This window comes from Hibiscus syriacus, unplaced genomic scaffold (genome assembly GCF_006381635.1).
Source record: "Hibiscus syriacus cultivar Baekdansim isolate YM2019G1 unplaced genomic scaffold, ASM638163v2 tig00110287_pilon, whole genome shotgun sequence".
In the NCBI taxonomy this organism is placed as follows: Eukaryota; Viridiplantae; Streptophyta; class Magnoliopsida; order Malvales; family Malvaceae; genus Hibiscus; species Hibiscus syriacus.
Window position 1 is genome coordinate 346,048 of NW_024062662.1, and position 20,955 is coordinate 367,002.

The 20,955-nt window shown below is 35.4% G+C and overlaps 2 protein-coding genes and 2 pseudogenes across 2 annotated transcripts; 3 read left to right on the forward strand and 1 right to left on the reverse strand.

Moving 5' to 3' along the window:
• The first annotated feature begins 1,909 nt into the window (after window positions 1-1,909).
• On the forward strand, window positions 1,910-2,382 carry LOC120116194 (annotated as a pseudogene).
• A 7,514-nt stretch (window positions 2,383-9,896) lies between these two features.
• On the reverse strand, window positions 9,897-11,284 carry LOC120116188 (annotated as a pseudogene).
• Window positions 11,285-13,539: 2,255 nt separating this feature from the next.
• On the forward strand, window positions 13,540-16,079 carry LOC120116231 (28S ribosomal protein S29, mitochondrial-like). The gene is given in 7 exon segments (XM_039136773.1): window positions 13,540-13,877; window positions 13,880-14,183; window positions 14,377-14,588; window positions 14,883-15,137; window positions 15,221-15,307; window positions 15,536-15,708; window positions 15,793-16,079. Coding segments are annotated over 7 exon segments (1,389 nt in total). The 5' UTR covers window positions 13,540-13,631; the 3' UTR covers window positions 15,905-16,079.
• Window positions 16,080-17,498: 1,419 nt separating this feature from the next.
• On the forward strand, window positions 17,499-20,709 carry LOC120116244 (cationic peroxidase 1-like). The gene is made up of 4 exons (XM_039136784.1): window positions 17,499-17,735; window positions 18,241-18,438; window positions 19,746-19,911; window positions 20,151-20,709. Exons 1-4 carry the CDS (start codon window positions 17,529-17,531, stop codon window positions 20,534-20,536), a joined length of 957 nt encoding a protein of 318 aa, XP_038992715.1. The 5' UTR covers window positions 17,499-17,528; the 3' UTR covers window positions 20,537-20,709.
• Window positions 20,710-20,955: the final 246 nt, after the last annotated feature.

Here is a 20,955-nt window from a genome sequence, read left to right on the forward strand (position 1 = left end):
GATTTATAAGTTTTCAGGGGTAAAAACAAATTTTCAATAAAAAAAATCCATAAAATCAATTTAAACTAAATGGTCATTTTAAATTTTCAAGAGACAATTGCCCTCATCCATAACTTCGATCCATCCCTGAATATATATAAAAAGACGAAGAAACGAAGGTGGCGTGATTTTGAGCTTTACCTTTGTTCTATATTGGATCTTAAACAAGCTGGAATTGGGTGTAACAAATTATTCTTTAAAAAGTTGCAATAATATGGGTTCATTGAACCATATTGAAGCTCGGGAAATCCCAGCTAAGAGAAGGCAACATATAGAAAAAGTAGCAGGGTCCATGTAACTTAGTTACAATTAACTTGTTCATATTGAACACCAGGGATGTTATAAATGAATGAAACTGACATTAATTGATAGGGGTTTCCACGTTGGGACAGGCTCAATTCAATAATGGATATTATATAAATTTCGCTTCGATTCAATTGTAGTTTAGGCAGGAATCATTTGGCAGTTGCAAAACCTTAAATAATGGTGGGTGTGTGCTCGGAAGCTTCCTTCCCTATTAATTAGATTATCACACCTTAATATTCCATTTCATTTATTTCCGGCGATTAATCAAAATACATTAAATGGGTGAATGTTATTTCTTTACGAATATTAGATTGGAGTAATTATGTTTATCGTGTATGTATGTTGCCAATAGATTAAGAAATTTCTGAACAGATATTAACTTATAATCATCACAAACTTGCGTTGTCACTTGTCAAGTTCCCCGTGTTCTTCGCCAGACTGGTGCAATAATTCATGGCATTGGAAGCGTTTAATGACCAACTTATGTTCTTATCATTTTTTAATTTTATTGTACCGGAAAATTTTAAATTATTTATTCACTTATTTTCCTTAATAATCACTTTTTTTAGATAAACTAAATTAAATGCCATTAAATTGTCAATTACTTTAATTTTAACATTAAATTTTGATTTTTACTTCAATTATATCATTTGACTGTTAATTTAATTAAATGATCATATCCACAGGTCGGCATATGCAAGTTAACACAAGAGAGGCACTAGATTTCCAGTCATTTATCTTTTTCTCTTTGTTTTCTATGCTTTCTAAAAATTTAGAGGAATTCTCATAAACGTAAAACCTTATCTCATCTTTATATTATTGTTACCTTCATCATCACCATCTAACCTCATTTATGGACGATTTTTTTAACGATAGACACTTAAAAGTGTAACGGATAAAACATTAAATACTTATTTTTAATAAAAAAGTTCTTTAAGCATCAAAAATTAATTTTAAATATAATTTAAACAATTATTTTATATTAAGCCTAATAATAATGAGTAAAACAATAACAAAAATCTAGCCATATTATAAGAGTAGGAGTAGGGTATTTTTTAACTTCGAATATGCCCTAAAATATAATAGGAAAAACTACATGTTTAATGCCTAAATTATTATTTTTATTATGTTTTAGAATCCAAACTTTATTTTATTTTAAATAATACCTAATGTTTAGTTTATGTTTCATTTTTGTACCTCACTGTTAAAATTTAAACGGTGATGTTGACGTGTCACTACAAGATAATAACACATCATCATTGAAAAATAAAAAAATACCACATTAGTAGTTCTGATAATTTTTCAACGGCAATATACCAAAATGAAACATAAATTTAACATTAGGTATGATTTTGAAATAAAATAAAGTTTGAGTACCAAAACAGAACATAAGTAATAGTTTAGGTACTAAACATATAGTTTACCCAATATAATAGGATTTTAAATTTTAGTGCATAGGTTTTTTGCTATATAACATGAGATTGTCCTCCCTTAGCCACACTTGATTAGAAGAAGAGGAGAAGGAGTTTGAAAGGCGGGAGTGTAGAGAGTTAATCAGAAAGACATGGGGAATAGTTTAAGATGGTTTTAGGCTTGTGTTCTTCCCTTTGGAGCTCTAGACTTGATCCGCATAGTCCATTTGAACGAATACGTTGAAGAGATTACAGGTCCCATCACGGCTGCTGAGGTGCTCAAGTCCCACCCTAATCACGTTCTCACCAAACCAACTTCTCAAGGCATTTTACGTAAAATTTTGATCCTCTCGCCGGAAACCCAGCTCCAAAGAAGCAACATACACTTCTTGATCCCGCTATCTTCGTTGCCGGGGAAGAAGAAGAAGAGTATGCACCAAAAAAAGCCTTCCAATAATACCAACGAGAACAGCAAAACAAATGTGTTTTCGGAGAAGAAACATTGCTCACGTAAGGCTCGCCGGCACAGCCGTGCCAGATCATGGCAGCCGCATCTGGAAAGCATCTCCGAAGACTAACAACCCCTTTTTTTTGTTCTGGACCGGGATCTGATTATCATCTCCGTCAACGGGGACGTGTTTCTTTTTCTTATTATAATACGTGGGGGATTGGTTTTGTGGATATGGGTTTTGTCTTTTGGTTTTTGTTTTGGGTCTGTGTGCGTATAACAATGGCAGATCCGGAATTCCACAATGTGTTGCTCCGTGCTGGAGAGAGGATCAGACTGAAATGTTTGTATTAATGGGTATTGTATTTACAGTTATACCCTCAAGATGTAAGTAAAATGTTCTTCCCTTTTAATTGTTTTTTTTTCTTCCTTTCCAAGTGATTTTATGTTCTAAAATAAATATATATACCGTGTTATTTTATTTAATGCACAAAATTATAGAAATATGTCAGAATTGGCAGAATAAAAAAAATGGAACTTGATTAAATTGGAAGGGAATATATAAAATATGGGAAAGCGCAAAACTAGAAATTTATTAGCTGGGTTACAGTATTTTTTATTTTTCATAAATGTAAATTTTTTAGTGGAAGAGGGTTTGATAAAAATTAATTTAAAAAATTAATTCATTCAAACAAATAAAATCTAAATAATAATTACTAATTTAATAATAGATAATAAAAATATATTAAATTTCTAATTAATAATTACTACTAGCTTATTAATATATTAATTTTCTAATAAATAATAAAAAAATATTAAATATTAATAATTATTAAAATAGTGGATATTTTGTCAAGGTTGGTAGTTAATGTTTTAACAATTTCGATAATAATTGTAACTTTCGGGGGGCTACATTTAATATAGGGAGCCGCTTGTTTTATTATTTCTATATACCGTGCAAATATTGATTTGTAGTAGAGATAAGTGTCGATCTTGATGCGGAAGAAGACTATTAGATAGAGCAAAATCGCAACTGATAATTTGAGAAAATAAAAATGAAGATAAAAAGAGACACAAAATTTACGTGGAAAACCCCTAAATAATATATGATAAAAACCACGGGCAACAGTAGAAGAATTTCACTATGAGAAAATAAGAATTATAACCTCTCTCGATCTACCAAGGAGAAGACAATGATAATTCTCTCTTGATATAAAGGAGAAAACGACTCTTAAGAAACTCTCTAAATTTTCTCTAGTATTGGAAGAAAGCTAGAATGCTTTGGGATGGTTTTGAAGCTAAATGAGCTAGGCTATTATAGTTGAAGCTTTAAGGACTAATTTATAAATACCCTAAATTACAATGACTAATTGCATAGTTTTACCATCCAAAATTTTCAACAATTTGGTGGCCAAATTTGACCAATTTTGCCACCCCATTAATGCCACCAAATTGCCACCCATAATGTTGACAATTGATGCAATTTGGTGTGCCAATTTTCAACAATCTCCCACTTGAAGATTTGATTGGAACAATCATATCTTCACACCATTCTTTTTACCTTGTACCTTTCATGTTTCTTACGTTTCTGACAGGACACAGGAGGATCGACACCAGGTAAATTTATCAGCATTGATTGCCTTCGTCATGAAATCTGCTATGTTGTCTTTGGTATGGATCTTCTGTATATCTACCATTCCTTCTTCCACCTTTTCACGAATGAAATGGTACTGAACTCGTATTTGCTTAGTCCTTGAATGAAATACTGGATTCCTTGCTAGATGCAAGGCGCTTTGACTGTCACAAAACAGAGAGACATACTCTTGATTGTGCCCAAGCTCCTCCAATAGCATCTTCAACCAAATTGCTTCTTTATTGGCTTGTGTAGCTGCTACATATTATGCCTCTGTTGTGGACGTAGCCACAACTGACTGCAATTTTGAAACCCAGCTTACAGCTCCACCAGCAACTTTGAACACATATCCTGTAGTAGATTTGCTTTTATCCAAATCCCCTGCATAGTCAGAATCTACATACCCATTGATTAGTAAGTTTGATCCTCCGTAACATAATGCAACATTTGAGGTCCCTTTGATGTATCTTAGGATCCTCTTTACAATATTCCAATGCTCTTTGCCTGGATTCGCCATGTACCGACTAACCACTCCCACTGCTTGTGCAATGTCTGGTCTTGTGCATATCATAGCGAACATTAAACTTCCCACTACTGATGCATACGGTACTCGAGACATCTCCATCCTCTCTTCTTCACTGCTAGGACTCATACTGGAGGATAATTTGAAGTTAATAGGAAGAGGGGTAGAAATTGGCTTACAATCTTGCATGTTGAATCTTGACAAGATCTTCTTCAAGTAATTCTTTTGTGAAAGCCAAATCTTCCTATTACTTCTGTCTCGGTGAATTTGCATCCCTAGAATCTTGTTTGCTGATACCAAGTCCTTCATTTCAAATTCCCTAGCCAGTTGTGCCTTCAATTTTTCAATATGATCTTTGTTGGGTCCTGCAACCAACATATCATCTACATACAACATCAATATAACAAAATCGTTATCACCAGACCTCTTGAAATAAGCACAAGGGTCTGCGTTAAGTCTGTTGTATCCAAGGCACATAATGAAAGAATTATATCTCTTATACCAACACCTCGGCGCCTGCTTTAGACCGTACAGAGATTTGTTCAACCTGCAAACCAAGTTCTTCTTTTCTTTTTCTTCAAAACCTTCAGGCTGGAGCATATAAATTTCTTCTTCAAGATTTCCATGAAGAAAAGCTGTTTTAACATCTAGTTGCTCTAGATGTAAGTCCAATGTAGCACACATTGCCAAAACTACTCAAACTGTTGTCAGTCGAACCACATGAGAAAATATTTCATTGAAATCAATACCTTCTTTTTAAGCATATCCTTTGACCACCAGTATTACACGATACCTCTCAACTTGATCATCACCATTTCGCTTGATTTTGAAGACCCATTTGTTACCAATCGGCTTCCTTCCTTGTGGTAGTGGCACAAGGTCCCATGTATTATTTTTATAAAGGGCTTCGATTTCTTCTTGCATCGCCATCATCCACAGTGAAGCATCTGAGCTTTTTATTGCCTCTTGGTATGTTGATGGCCCACCGTCCTCTGTTAAAAGGCAGTATGCAATATTACTTTCTATAACATAATCTGAGTGCCAATTGGGACGTCTTCTCACACGATCTGATTGACGAGTTGTTGGTGCTTCAGAACTTTCTGGTTCTTGTTCATCATGTGCTGGTTATGCTTCAGAAGAATCTCCTTGTTCAAACTCATTTTCCACATTTATCTGTGTAGTCTCTGACTTTTCAGTGCTATCATCATCTTCTTTTCTTTGTAGTTTATCCTCTACAAAGATAATATCCCTGCTGATGATCACTTTGCGGGTAGTGGGATCCCACAAGCGATACCCCTTGACTCCATCAGCATACCCCAAGAATTTGCATTTCCTGGATTTTGGATCCAGCTTTGAGATTTCTTGGGAGTTGTACATCACGTACACAATACTTTCAAATATATGGATGTTTGAATAATCAGCTGATTTACCAGTCCACATCTCCATTGGTGTCTTCAGCTCTATTGCAGTTGATGGAGCTCGATTCACCAAATAACAGGTGGTATTGACTGCTTCTGCCCAGAATGATTTTTTTAGGCCTACATCCCTCAACATTGCTCTTGTTCTTTCTAACAAGGTTCTGTTCATCCGCTCTGCCACTCCATTTTGTTGAAGAGTATTTGCCACTGTGAACTGTCTTTTGATGCCTTCTTTCCTGCAAAAGTCATCAAATTCTTCGCTTGTGTATTCACCTCCATTATCTGTTCTGAAACACTTGATCTTATTTCCAGAATCAAGTTTCACCCGCGCTTTGAAGATTTTGAAAGTTGAAAACACATCTGACTTCTTCTTAATAGGATACACCCATCATCTCCTAGAGTAGTCATCAATAAATGAGACAAAGTATTTTGCTCCACCTAGGGATGTAACTGGTGCTTGCCATACGTCAGAATGAACTAATTCTAGAACATTTTTGCCTCTAGAATTTGACGTGTTGAATTTCAACCGGTGCTGCTTACTTGTTATGCAATGCTCACACAAAGTAAATGATACCTTTGTTAAGCCTGGAAGTAGCTTTTGCTCCACAAGAACTTTCATTCCTTGTTTTGACATGTGTCCAAGTTTTTGATGTCATAGCATTAAAGAATCTGAACTACATGAGGCAACAGAGGCTTCTGCTTCTAGCAAAGTCTCTCCCTTCAGCATGTACAAGTTTGCAGCTATCTTTTCGCCTTTCAGCACCACAAGTTCTCCACGGAACACCTTCATGATTCCTTTCTGTGTTTCAATCTTGCTTGCATTATTATCCAACAATCCGTAGGATAATAAATTTTTCTTCAGGCCTTTCACGTGCCGCACATCTCGAACAACTTTGATTGTTCCATCGTACATCTTCAATTTGATGGTTCCCACACCAACGATCTCTAAGGCATGATCACTGCAACTATACACAGATCCTCCTGAGACAGGTTCATAATGATTGAAGCATTCTCTTCTTGAGGTAATGTGATATGTTTCTCCCGAATTAATGAGCCATATATTTGCAAATCGTTTTCTTCCTTCCACGGTGGTTGATGCTTCACAACATAGAGCATCTCCATCATCTAAAGTGTTTGTGGTATTGCCTTGTGGATTGGAGTTTTTATTTAGACTCCAACAATCATTCTTCAAGTGACCCTTCTTTCCACAGTTGTAGCACTTTAAATTCTTCTTGCTCCTCGACTTCGATCTACCATGTTTGTGATTGCTGCTTTGGCCACGTTCTGTTGATCTCCCTCTCATCGTTGTCATCATTGTCAACGCTTCTGCTTGTTGCAGATTTACTTGTCTGTCTTCCTTGTTTTTGCGCCGATTTTCTTCTTGTAGAACAACAGCTACAACGTCATCGAAGACTAGACTGGTGACATTACTGTTTGTCAAGTTGATGATGAGTTGATCATATGAATCCGGTAGACTTTGAAGTAGAAGTTCAGCACGTTCTTGTTCTCTTATTTTACAGCTTAATGATATAAGCTGAGAAAATAAAGTGTTCAGTGTATTTAAGTGCTCCGTCACTGAAGTAGATTCTTGCATACGGAGAGTGTATAATTTTCTCTTAAGGAAAATTTTATTGTGCAACGATGTGGCCTCGTACAGTTTGGTGAGATGATCCCATATCTCCTTAGCTGTCTTCTTCTCCTCGATACTTGACAATACTTCATCTGCTAATGCTAGATGAAAGTTTGCCATAGCATTTCCGTCCATTTCGATCCATTTGCTGTCATCTGCAAAATCCACCGGTCTTTCACTGATAGTCGCTAGACACTCGTATTTCCTCAGGATGGCATTCATCTTTAATTTCCACAATGAGAAATTTCTCCCATTGAATTTTTCAATATCAAATTTCGTTGCCATAGCTTCTTTTACGGATAGCTCCCACTATTTCACTATCGTGAATAGTTCTCTGGAACCTTCAAAGATTGGGTAATAACTTCTTACTTTCTTATGTTGGAGGATCCACCTTTTGGTGGCAACCACAAAGACAATAAGCAGATATTACACACTCTAATCTAGCTCAGATATTGTTGCGGAAGACGGCTATCGGATAGAGCAAAATCGCAACTGATAATTTGAGAAAATAAAAATGAAGATAAAAAGAGACACAAAATTTACGTGGAAAACTCCTAAATAATATAAGGTAAAAACCACGGGCAACGGTAGAAGAATTTCACTATGAGAAAATAGGAATTACAACCTCTCTCGATCTACCAAGGAGAAAACAATGATAATTCTCTCTTGATAAAAAGGAGAAAACAACTCTCAAGAAACTCTCTAAATTCTCTCTAGTATTGGAAGAAAGCTAGAATGCTTTGGGATGATTTTGAAGCTAAATGAGCTATGGTATTTATAGTTGAAGCTTTAAGGACTAATTTGTAAATACCCTAAATTACAATGACTAATTGCATAGTTTTACCATCCAACATTTTCAACAATTTGGTGGCCAAATTTGACTAATTTTGCCGCCCCATTAATGCCACCAAATTACCACCCATAATGTTGACAATTGATGCAATTTGGTGTGCCAATTTTCAACAGATCCCTCTATGGAGTAAAGAGAAAAAACAAAGTAAAATTATATAAGATTAAATATATTAATTCATTTAGTTCTATATTATTATCATTTTGACAGTACATAACTCATTTAACTAAGCATGATCCGATACGAATTGTTGGAGCTGTTCCAGTACAAGGCTTGGAGGTGACTCAAATTCCGTCTCCCCAATGGGTCCACCGCGGCTAGATCCTACTAAACTATCAGCTACATAGTTTTGATTTCTTCTCACATGTTGAATCTTTACCTCCCAATCCTGTTGTAGTAATCTTCGAACAGCTTCTACTATCTAGTTCCCTTGCAGTGCTCTTATATTGTCATTAATTGAATTGACTGCATTCAAACAATCTATTTCCAATATCAGCTTTTTGATTCCCAACCTCCATGCATGTTTGAGAGCATCACGGATAGATCCATTAGCCTTGATCATCTCTAATTACTCCACCACAAGCTGTTGCCTCGTCTGTAATTCTTACGGCACCATGAACGTTAGCTTTGGTCCATCCAAGTGGAGGGCGCTGCCAAGAAACATTCTATATCTTCCTTTGTTTCATGATAATGTTGTCTTGTGCACGTAACACCTCTTTATCTATAATAGAGGAGTATAATCCGCTGCTTATTTCCAAAATATCGTACATTTTCACAGTGAGCATCAAAAGAGTCATTTATTTCGTCTCTTCCACAAGTTCCAACAAATGATAGCGAAAAGGGTTGGCCAACTATCTCTTTCTCTCGATTACTTATTCAACTTCATTAAATTCATTCTCATCCGTTCCTCCTCTCCAATTCTATAGAAATCATTTCTCCTCTCTTGTGGGATGATTTGATCCCAAGCTCTTTCAGTTCCTAAGAACGTGAATAATATCCTCCTCTTCATTAAGAAAATATTTGCTCTCTACCTCTTGAGTCATGTGTCGACGAGCTTTCTTTACTGTTCAATAACCTTATACATAATTTTTTCTTTATTATTTGTTTATTTCAAAAATAATATAAATGATAATATCAAATGAACACATTAATTCTAGCAGTTCTATAAAACAACAAGTAGAAAAATTTAAGTTGATCATTGAGTTGTTTTATGTCAAATAAAAATATATATAAAATATTACTTAATTGTTTATCTTTAAAAATTGACAATTAAATTTGGACTATTTCGATAAATCTCTATAATCATAGTAGAATGTATTTAATTTTGTTGTGGAGTTGATAATTCTATTGCAATATTTTATGAAGGAGAATATTCTTTATGATTCCTTTACTAGGGTAAAAGTTAAATTTATAAGAGTGATCAGGCCTCCTCTGGACCCCAATGACTTTTTATCCCTTCAATACTATATGCATAGTTTACCGTAATTTTTTAACGAATCAATCTGTCTACATGAACACGCATTCTCTCAACATGCATTATAGGATATGGCAGAAATGAAAGGAAAACAAAAGTCAATTTAGATAAGAAAGCATGTAGATGAAAAGAGAAAACCATTTACAGAAGGAACATAGTCAAGTCACAGCCATTGGTGCACCAGAACCCCTCTAGCTCTCAAAGAAGTAAACAAATCCAAGCATTGTCGATACGTGTAGTGATACTTGGGACTTCTTTGTCCAGGACAACATTTCTTCCATCTATTATAATGACACTCCAAAAACACCTCATCCACCAAATCCATCGCCCCCGTCTCGATCATCCTACCCATCAGATGAAACTCCTTGCCCTCCACGTCCATTTTCATCACCACGAAATCTCTCTCCTCCACCACACTCTTCTGTCACTCTGCTAAATCGAACCCCTGAATCTTATCCACTTCATCCACGTAGATTGCCATTGACTGAATCGGGTTGATCCTCCCCATCCCCTCTGCCTTTCTGCATTGCAATGCTCTTCCTTTTGGGATCCCTGTTTATCTCGAAGAACAACGTCTCGTTCCTTATCCAGGCCGTGTATGGCAGTAGGTTGACACCTTTCTTCGACTTGTACTCTTGGTGAAATGCCTTGTCGGCTTCGATGGCGTATATTTCGAAGTTTTTGTTCTGTTTTGGGTATTGTTTCTTGATCCAGTTCCCGATACTCGACTCGTAGCTTCTTGCTCCTCCGTCTATGTAGATGTACCTGCGTTTGAAACTAATGTCCACCATTGACGTCAAGTATTTGATGTTTTCGATGTTTCTTTTCCTTGTGATCCACCGTCTTAAGGGTTCTTGTTGGATCAAAGGCTCTGCGTTTCGGATTTTTTCACGTTTCAACTCTTGAATAGTGCTTTTGTTCTGCGGCCTATCTTTCTCTTTCTTCATCACAATCTCCTGGATTTTTGTGGGGGGATCAGGGCCGTTAATTTCACTAGACCTGATAAATGTCAAGCAATCAAACAGATCAAGAAATGATTGAAAACTGTAGGCGTCTTTAGTCGTCACTTGAACAACCAAGAACCCGCCTGGCTTTAGCGTCCGACAAACCTCCGAACTGAACTAGACTGGGAAACCCGAACTCTCTAAGCCGCTTGAGATCGAAGTCGAAGGTGTTTGCTTTGAAGGGCTGTTTCCATCGGGATGGCTTCTTGGAAATGCCGATGGAATCTGAAACGCCAATTGTTTCCAAGGCGTGGACTTCTTCTCCGGTCAGGGTTTCAATGCAAAGAGACTTTGAATTGGGAGAAAGATAACCATAGGCGATCAAATCTCGGAAAACGAAGGTGTAATAATGAATGTATCTTTTTGCAGAATCGACGGCAACAGAAGACATGTGGCGTACGTTGAAGAGGCAGAAATCGTCACCGGCAACGAAGGATTGGCCCCTGAGGGCGATTAAGAAAGCGACGGCGAAGATGAGGACGCCGAAGGAGAGGAAGCGTACGAGGATGTTCTTGAGGAGGTTAGGTTTCAGTTTAGAGGGCTCCATTCACGGTTGGTTATGGCTCCCGATCTGACAATAATTCTCTTTTTTCTTTCAAGGAATTGAAAGGACAGGTTTGGCGCCAACTAGTAGTGAGCTCAGATTAAGAGCTAAAGGTTTTTTTTTTTAACAAACTCCAAAATTATCAAATTTGTTTTAATTTTGTTCAATTTTTTCTCCCAAATTTCACAGGTTTTACTCGGACTAATCTAGACTAACCTATGTGTGATTTTGATGGATAAATATATCAATGAAAATTTTCTACATACATAAATCTTCGAACAAAATAAAAGAACATATCTAACGAAACCAAAAAAATCCTAAATGCTTAAAATCAATCAAGATAAAAATAAATAAAAGAAAATGTTCTTTTATTTAAATTTATAGAAAAATCATTTACTTTTTTAAGTACTTGATAAATGGATAGATAATGTTTATATTTTCTAAAAAAATCAAATTGATACTTTTAAATATCCGAATTTTTTATATTTTCTAAATGGTTAGATAATATTAATTGATTTGTTTAAATTTTTATTCCCTTGATTTTGTCCTAATAAGTATTAATTTTGAATTCTTTTCGATTAATGGGAGAGACTGGGGGATACTTTTCGCAGTTATATGCTGGAAAATATGGAAGCGAAGATGTGAGGTGGTTTTTCAACCTGATTATGTTGATCGTGAGGATATCCTGGTGCAATGTATACGGTTGAAAAATGAGATAGTTGAGGAGAAGGCTTCAGACCAGAAACTCGTGTTACATATCGACAACAGTGAGATGGAAGGGTCCTGCGACGGGTTGGATGAAGGCTAACGCCGATGGAGCAGTGGGGGTGTGCGAAAAATGGTTACTGCTGGAGGTGTCTTGCGTGACAGCAGTGTTCTTTGGCTGATTGGTTTCGCTCGGAGCTTAGGAACTTGCTCTATCCTAACCGCTGAGTTGTGGGCTGTTCACGATATTCTGTCGTATGCTTGGGAGTTGGGCTACAGGAGGGTCGAAGTGGAAACCGACTGTGTTATGGTGGTGGAAATCCTAACTCAAGTATCTAAAAGGATTTATTGAACAAGGATCGGGAGACGCGGATTACCCACACTCGTCGTGAGGCTAATGCGGTTGCTGATATGCTTGAGTCATTGGCTAGGGACTGTCCGATAGGGGTGGTTGCCTACCATGCTCATCCTAACGAGGTGACTGGTTTAGCTGATAAAGATCAAGCCTCGTTGTGCTAGTCTTGAGTGTCATTCTGTATTATCGGAAAAAATTGAATTCTTTAGGAGGAATTACAATATTCCTTTTATTTCAATTGAAGAGAAATAATAGTATTTATATATTTAAAGAGTTTTTCTCCTCAATTGAAAATTATAGAATATTGTTACTCTTTAAAATACCCGTTTTAATAAAATGGTATGTATTTATTTGTTCGAAATAAGAAAGATGACAATTTAAATTCATATTTGAATTTACAATCGCTATTAGTATATATAACTTAAAATGTTAACGATAACTCCTAAAAGTTGTAGGGTTTTCACTTAAAATAGAATACCACTTTTTTTAAGCTTATGAATGGTTCCAACAAAATACATAAATACAAATTATATTATAATATAATAAAATAGGGGTGAAATATTGTTGCGTCAGTAAATAAGGCATATGAAGATTTAAGAACAAAAAAAGAAAAGAAAAGTTGGACAAACACTACTTTTTCTTCTTGCTTCTTATTCTTTTCTATAAGAACAAAGCTTCCATCATTTTTAGCTATACGATCTGAGTTTGTTTTCGCACATTATATCCGCATGTCTGTTCATATATATATATATATATACACAGTATACGACATATCATAAAATTTCAAAATTCAAGAGTCTCACATATGAATATCATTTAAATCCGTCAATGTACAATCCTTATGGTCTATTTGTGTGACTAAAAACCAATTTTTCATTTAGTTATTAGAAAAGTGGCAGAAAAAATTACAAACAAAGTATCTTAATTGTTTTTCATAATGAATATTAATAAAAAGACTTCGTAAATCTCTCATAATTTTAGATTTGATAAATCTATTCTTATCATAAAATATTTTAAGAACCTCATTTTAAAAAAATACAGTACATTTTTTTTAAGACGGGCATTGGAATCTGTGGCTATGATTTGGGCTTCAAATCAAATGTTAAGTAAAAGAACATTTAGCCCAATGCAAAATTGGGCTGTGGGTATATCCAAATCAAATGCTTTTATCCCATTGTCTTCTCTACTCACTCTTCCTTGTCCCAAACCTAAACCTCTCAAACTCAAAACCCCATCACCACCATACTGCAAGGAGATATATAGAAGGGTTAGCTGATCGAGGACGAAGAAATGTTGAGGTCCATTGCAAAACGAGCTACGCTCTTCAACCTCCGATCTGATGCATCTGTAATCCCTCCGCTGGTCTCACCCCAATCGAAACTCTATTCTTCGAAGAACGCAAAGGCCTCCCACGGGAAATCCAAGAAAGGCGACGCCAAGTCAAAGCCCAAGTCCAAGAAAGCCGGTTCCTCATCCGCCGTTGCTTCCTCCACTGGCGATGATTTCGAACATGCCGGCGACGACGACTTCGAGGCCCCCCTCGTGCCCGCCGCCTGATCGAGGACGAAAATGACCCTTCTCTTGATGTGGGTCCCAATGGACGTCCCTTATTCACTTCGACTCCCTCGCTCTCCCTGCTGACTCGGAAAGACTGTTGCTCGTATATGAAGTTCAGTGAGAAGGGATTGAAGGAAGTGCTGCCGGAGGGATTGCCGACGGGAATGGAGATGGAATTCAAGGAGTCGATGAGGCCGGCGCTGCTTGTTCGACAAAGTTTCTTGGATCTTCGTGATAATTTTAGACGCATTGTAGATCCTCCAATGTGGCCTTCTCATGCTAAAGGTGGATCTTCTTCATCTTTTCCATTTTAAAGATGCAAAATTCAGTTTCATTTTCACATTGGTTTGTTTTGGATTATACAGTCAAGCTCAAACGATATAAGTTACACACATATAATGTTCCTTGCTATTAGATGGTAGTGTTGCTAATAAACTGTGTTTATGGTGTGAAATTATTGCTGTATTTACGTCTTCAGCTCCTAAAACGAGAAAGCAAGTAGTATTGGATGGTCCAGTTAGCTGTGGGAAGAGTATTGCGTTAGCAATGCTTGTGCATTGGGCTCGTGACGAGGGTTGGCTTGTGCTCTATGCCCCTAGAGGTCGTGAGTGGACGCATGGAGGATTTTTCTATAAAAACCTTGAAACAGGCTTGTGGGATACACCTTTACACGCTGAAAATGTTCTTAAGGCAAGAACCTTTTCTCTACATCTATTCAAACTGTTTTCTACTCCATTTTATCATTATCTCCTTTGCAACTACGTTTTAAGTAAGTCTGAATAAACAAATATGCTTATATTTTCTTCTCCATACTCATTATCAGTTCATTTTCCTGGTATACTATTCTTCATGAAATCAGAGCAGGTGAAAGTTTAGTTGTTGATGCCCTATCCCCCTTTTGCATGAGAGAATTTTAACTCTTGGTTTGTTTTATGATGCAATGAAGTTGTATGCCATGTTCTTGGGGGGTTTATATTTCTGCAGGATTTTCTGAAATACAATGAACCACGCTTACAATCATTGCGGTGCCAAATTTTTGATCCTATTCGATTGGGAGAAGGTGCCGGTGTTGGATGGATGAAGGGAGTTGAATCCATGGCCCTCCCTGAAGGCGCAACACTGTATGACCTGATTCAAATGGGAATCAAGTACACACATGCAGCTGTTGGAGTTGTAGTTCGGTTGAGAAAAGAATTATCACTCGTTAAAGATGTCCCTGTGCTTATTGCAATTGACCAGGTTGGCACCACTACATGGTTAAACTTTATTATAACTTCGTTTTTTTAAAATATTTTGACTGATGTATCCAGTTCTGTCTCCAGTATAATAATTGGTTTACCTTCAGTGAGTATGAGGAGCCAGTGACTGTTCGTTCTCGTCGACCAATACATGCTAGAGAACTTGCAATGGTTGGTATCAACTCCTTTGTTTCATTAATAGTGCTTAGTGGACTATGTTCTTTCTTAGCATTAGGGGGGATAAACTAATCCTTTGTGAGAAGGTAGAAATCTAGGTATGAACTTTCTTTTGGCCGTTTGACTGTGGAAAAGAATGGCATCTGTATCTAACTATTGTTTCCTTCCAGCTTCACTATATTTTTTTTCAATCATCCTTGAGATTCTATATTTCTTGTGTAGGTGAATGCCTTTAGGTCCATGATGCATGATGATATGATGGTTGGTGCTTTCTCTCATTCAACCGCTGTGGGAAAACTTCGTCTAGATTTGCCAAACGTACCTGTAGATGCCCGTGTTGCTATGCCTCGTTATAGTCACGATGAGGCAGAAACTGTTTGCCATTACTACCTCAGGTTTGCAAATGTGTTTTGAATTTCATTTGGATTTTTCCTTTGTATATTACATGGTCTGCTGTTAATCTCCAACATGCGTTGCAGGCAAAGGCTTATACGAAGGGAAGCATTCTCAGAGGAAAGCTGGAAAAAGGTGTACTACTTAGCCAATGGAAACGGGGCAGAAATGAGGTGGCTACTTCCTTTGATGCGGTAAATCAAGTTTTTAAGGCATGCATTGGCCCCTTTTTCTAATATCTGGTGAGGTATTTGGCTGAAGCCATGTCTTATACTCCCAGATAATGTAGCCGACTTTCTCAAGTCATTAGTGCTCCATGTTTAAGAAATTATTGGTTGGATTTCTATCCTAATGATATTTTTTTCCCAACAAACCCAAACCTTTTGGGAAAATGGATTGTTTCCTGTCCAAGACTGAAATTTAACATTATGCGTGTCTACTTTCCTTTCATAAATGATTGAACTGAAATAAATTCTCTTATATAAACAAACTGCTTATTGTCTATGCTTCATACAAATGGTTCTTTATATAAACACTGGCTAATTAATTTGGCCTACAAAGTTTATCCAATTTTATTTTCCCCTTTCATTTCTCTTTGACCGCTCACTACTAAACTCTTAGAAATACCTAATTAATAAGATTAATCGAATGGTGGGAACTCCATTTTCTAATAAGCCCAATTTTCTTTGAAAAATAATAATATTAATAATAGTCTCAAAGAACTATTTCCAACGTAACTATAAAAGAAAATATTATTTTGAGGATCTAAATTCAAACATTTGTGTTTGTAGGACTTATATTTTTAATAAATACTAGCTTGTAATCACCTCATACTATTAAAAAACTATTTTCCAACATATTGAAATCTTGCTTTAAATTCAAAGGAGTTGGGGGAGGGATGAAATTATGCAGTTTTTAAATCACAGATTTGATACCTTTACAAATCATTTGCCAATAGATTAGATAAGTAACAACCTAAAATTTTGGACTTCGTCTTATATATTTTTTTGACAAATTGACCCAACTCTCAATCACAAATACTTGGTAGTCCAATTTACCGCCGAAGATTCTCAAGTTAGGGGCAGTCGCAAATCCTCTTTCAAAAATATTAAATATATATCCAACTGACTATAACATAAGCTTCTGCCTCAATAGTTGACTTATTAACTCAGAGATTCCTGATGACCATCTTGTTCACACCTGCGTTCACCCCCAACATTGTCAAACTTTGTCCAATACCATGATTAATTAATTAATTGCTTCTACGTATTTTATTTTGTATCTGTCGCACATGTGGATCAAGAGTACACAATTTATTGAAATTTCATTTTCTTAGCAAAGAATCAAATGATAGACAAGCAGATGAGTTCTACATTTGTACGTTATATATATATATATATGTATAGTTATACACACATGTACGTTAGCTGAAATCAGAGATGGATTTAGGGGACTAATAGGGTGATCACCTCTTATCAAAATTTCAAATTCTCATATAATTTAAGTATATACTTTGTATTTTCTAATGAAAATATGTTTTCGTCTACTATAATTTTATAAATTTACCTTATTCACGTGAAGTTTTGCATCTGTCCTTGAAACAGATTAGTGCAGGTAAGAGTTTTCCAAAATGTTTTGATGAGTTGAGGAGGTGAGAGATCCACTGTCCTAGTTTACTATTATTTGCTACTTTTTGACAATGGGACGGGAGGGTAACATATTTGACATTCTAGCAAACTGCTTCCCTATATATTCAGCTGAATTTGCAAATCAAATAGTACCATCCCAAACACATCCTGCTCTGCAATTACTCAGATTTGTGATGGAGTTTCACTCCTATTATTTGAACTTGTGTGTTTTTTTTATGTTAATCTTTTGTGGACCGTGCAGTGCATCAGCTGATTATTATTCCAAAACATGCCCAAAAGCTCTCTCCATTATCAGTGCTGCAGTGTATGGAGCAGTGGCCAAGGAATCTCGCATGGGAGCTTCTTTGCTGCGTCTCCATTTCCATGATTGTTTCGTCAATGCATGTTATCCCTCCTTTACTCTCTCAACATCTCATGCACGCTTTCATTTCAATTCATTATAAGCATGTTCATATTTATTTGTTGTTTTTATGCAAAAACATATTTTCACGTTTGGTTTGCATTAACAATATTACACTGCGTAATTTGAAACTTCCATATAAATTTGTGGTGTTTGATTTAAAAATATTACAGAATGTCGTTATCTAAAATTATGAATGTGGTGTAATATAGGGTGTAATCTTGTTTTGATTTGTTTTACCCTTAATTTTATTATTTTAATTCATTTAATCTTTTCTTTTTGAATAAAATAAATATTTTATAGTTATTGTATTTTTAAATTTTAATACGACAAAATATTAAAGAATTGACTTTATCTACAAATAAATAATTTTTTATTTAAAATTTTTTAAACTCATCACACCTAACAAAAAAAAAACTATGAATCAATATTAAATAATTCTTATATAAGTAGTTATATGCTGAACTGGGGTAAGCGTGGAGCAGGGCTGTGATGCTTCTATACTACTCGACGACGATGACGCTTCAAGTTTTACTGGAGAGAAGAGCGCAGGCCCCAATGCAAATTCCCTAAGAGGCTTTGAAGTGATCGATGGTATTAAAGCTAAGCTGGAGACTGCCTGCCCCGGTGTTGTTTCTTGTGCGGATATTCTGGCAGTTTCTGCTCGGTATTCTGTCGCTGCAGTAAGTTCAAAAACGATTATTTTTATTCAAATATAACTCATTAAAAAAATATTTATCAATATATCATCAAATCGAAATTATTTCTTAATCTAGTATCTATTAAATCTCATTAACTTAAAATTCACTATTAAAATATAATTTAGATTCATATTAATTAAAAATCCAATATTTTTATATGCTAAAATATTTAAATACTTAAAATTTTTAAATCGTGATTAAATTTTATTAAGAAATATTTTCATGAGAGTATTTAAATTAAAATTGAAATCAGATAAATAATTATGTATTTTATTATATTTTCATGAGAATGTTTAAATTGATTACAAATAAATGACTAATTTTAAAATTTTAAATTTATATGAGGAAAAATAAAATTTTTAAATCAATTTATACAATAACCGTTTTTTTTAAATTTCTAATATTCGGATTTTATAAATTTTTTTAACAAATTTTATTTCATAATTTATAAGATTATTTACTTTAACATTTTAGAATATTAAAATATTTAATTTTAATTCATATAAACATAATTTTTATTTTAATAGATAAGTAAAAATAAAAAAATTAAAGATTACAGGAGAATTGATGAATTCTCTTTAGCTTGTAATCCCATATTATTAAAAACAAATTATAATACTCAACTTATGCTATAAACTAAGAGATGACTATCCAGCTCAGTTGGTAGAGCACAAGGTTCTTAATCTTGAGGTTATGGGATCGAGTCCCACGGAGGGCATTTCATAATTCAGAGGTCTTCTACGGAAGTTGCTCTCAATATGGTATTGGGGGTAGCCTACTATCTTACCTCCCCCTTACCCTATTACATATGGGAACAAGAGATAACCATTTATGCTATAAACTAACATAAATAGGCATTCTAATTCATGGAGTGGATAGAAAAACACTTTTTACCGGAATCGTTTTTGCCGACTCATATGTCACATATATAAGACTCTTACCTCCCCTTACCCTATTACATATGGGAACAAGAGACAACCATTTATGCTATAAACTAACATAAATAGGCATTCTAATTCATGGAGTGGATAGAAAAACACTTTTTACCGGAATCGTTTTTGTCGACTCATATGTCACATATAAAGACGCTTTTTATAGAACACACATTAACCTTATGTGTAGAAATGAATCCTAAATTAAGAATGATTTTAAATAGGTGTTGTATTGATAAATATTTTTTAATAAGATATATTTAAATAATAAAACCTTAAAAAAAGAATATAATTTCTGGAATATTTTTTCTCCACTAGTCTATATATTTTATCTCACTAATTAATTTATTTCACCAGTTAGGGGGCCCAACTTGGACAGTTCAATTAGGCAGAAGAGACTCGACCACTGCAAGTTTCAGCAGTGCCAATACGGACCTTGCTTCCCCACTAATGAACCTCGATGAACTTATATCCCTTTTCTCCAGAAAGGGTTTCAATGCAAAAGAAATGGTTGCTCTCTCAGGTAAAAACCTCTTGTCCAGTTCTCAAATTAAGTAAGAGGTTTAAATAGAGGTTTGTTATCGGAATACCAATATTTATATAACGATAGCGATGTTGTTTAGAAACATTATTGTATAATTGTAATATCCGCAATGATCACAATAACACCCTCTATAATTGCAGTCGCGATAAACATATACGATATCAATCGCAATTTAAATCCCTGAATTAAGCCATCCTAAATACTTTAAAAACCATCAGGGTCACATACCACGGGCCAAGCCAGGTGTTTGCTGTTTCGAAATCGGATTTACAATGAGACGAACATAGATTCAACGTTTGCAAAATCCATTCAATCGGACTGTCCAAGCTCAGGAGGCGGTGACAACCTCTCTCCGCTAGATGATGGCAGCGCAGTCATTTTCGACAATTCTTATTTCAAGAACTTGGTCGATAACAAGGGCCTTCTCCATTCAGACCAACAGCTCTTCAACGGCGGCTCCACCGACTCTCAGGTCACTACATACAGCAACAATCCCATCACTTTTAAAGCCGACTTTGCTGATGCTATGGTGAAAATGGGGAACATGAGCCTATTGACTGGAACCGCCGGCCAAATTCGCACTAATTGCAGGAAAGTGAACTGATTGAGCCAATAATTATCACAATCTGCTACGGGTAATGGCCATTAGCACTTGCTATATATGGTGAATTGCTAGCTTCTAAATTCCTTCTCTCTTTTCCCCCCATTGTATTTCCGTTTATATGACCAGCTAAAGTTGCCTATGCTTGGTTCACATGCAAACCTTATGAAATAAATACATACTAATAATAAAAGTTATTTCTTTCTTTTTCTCTTCCGAAAGCGATGCTTTTTGTTTGGTTGCTGTCTCAATTTTTTCAGAATTTTGTCTTAATTAATTTGAATCAAACCTGTGTCGCACAGTTAACTTTGGCGGGTGAGTCTCGAACGAGAGTTTTCTATATAAAACATCGAACTCGAGATTTGTTTAAACGATGATTATGTCAAATTATTTAATTATTATGACATAACTAGAGTTAATTA

Coding starts and splice junctions, on each gene's coding strand:
- LOC120116244 (XM_039136784.1), top strand. CDS start 17,529: ATGGAGTTTCACTCCTATTATTTGAACTTGTGTGTTTTTTTTATGTTA. Junction 18,439..19,745: donor CTCGGTATTCTGTCGCTGCA/GTAAGTTCAAAA, acceptor TTATTTCACCAG/TTAGGGGGCCCAACTTGGAC. Junction 19,912..20,150: donor AGAAATGGTTGCTCTCTCAG/GTAAAAACCTCT, acceptor AAAAACCATCAG/GGTCACATACCACGGGCCAA.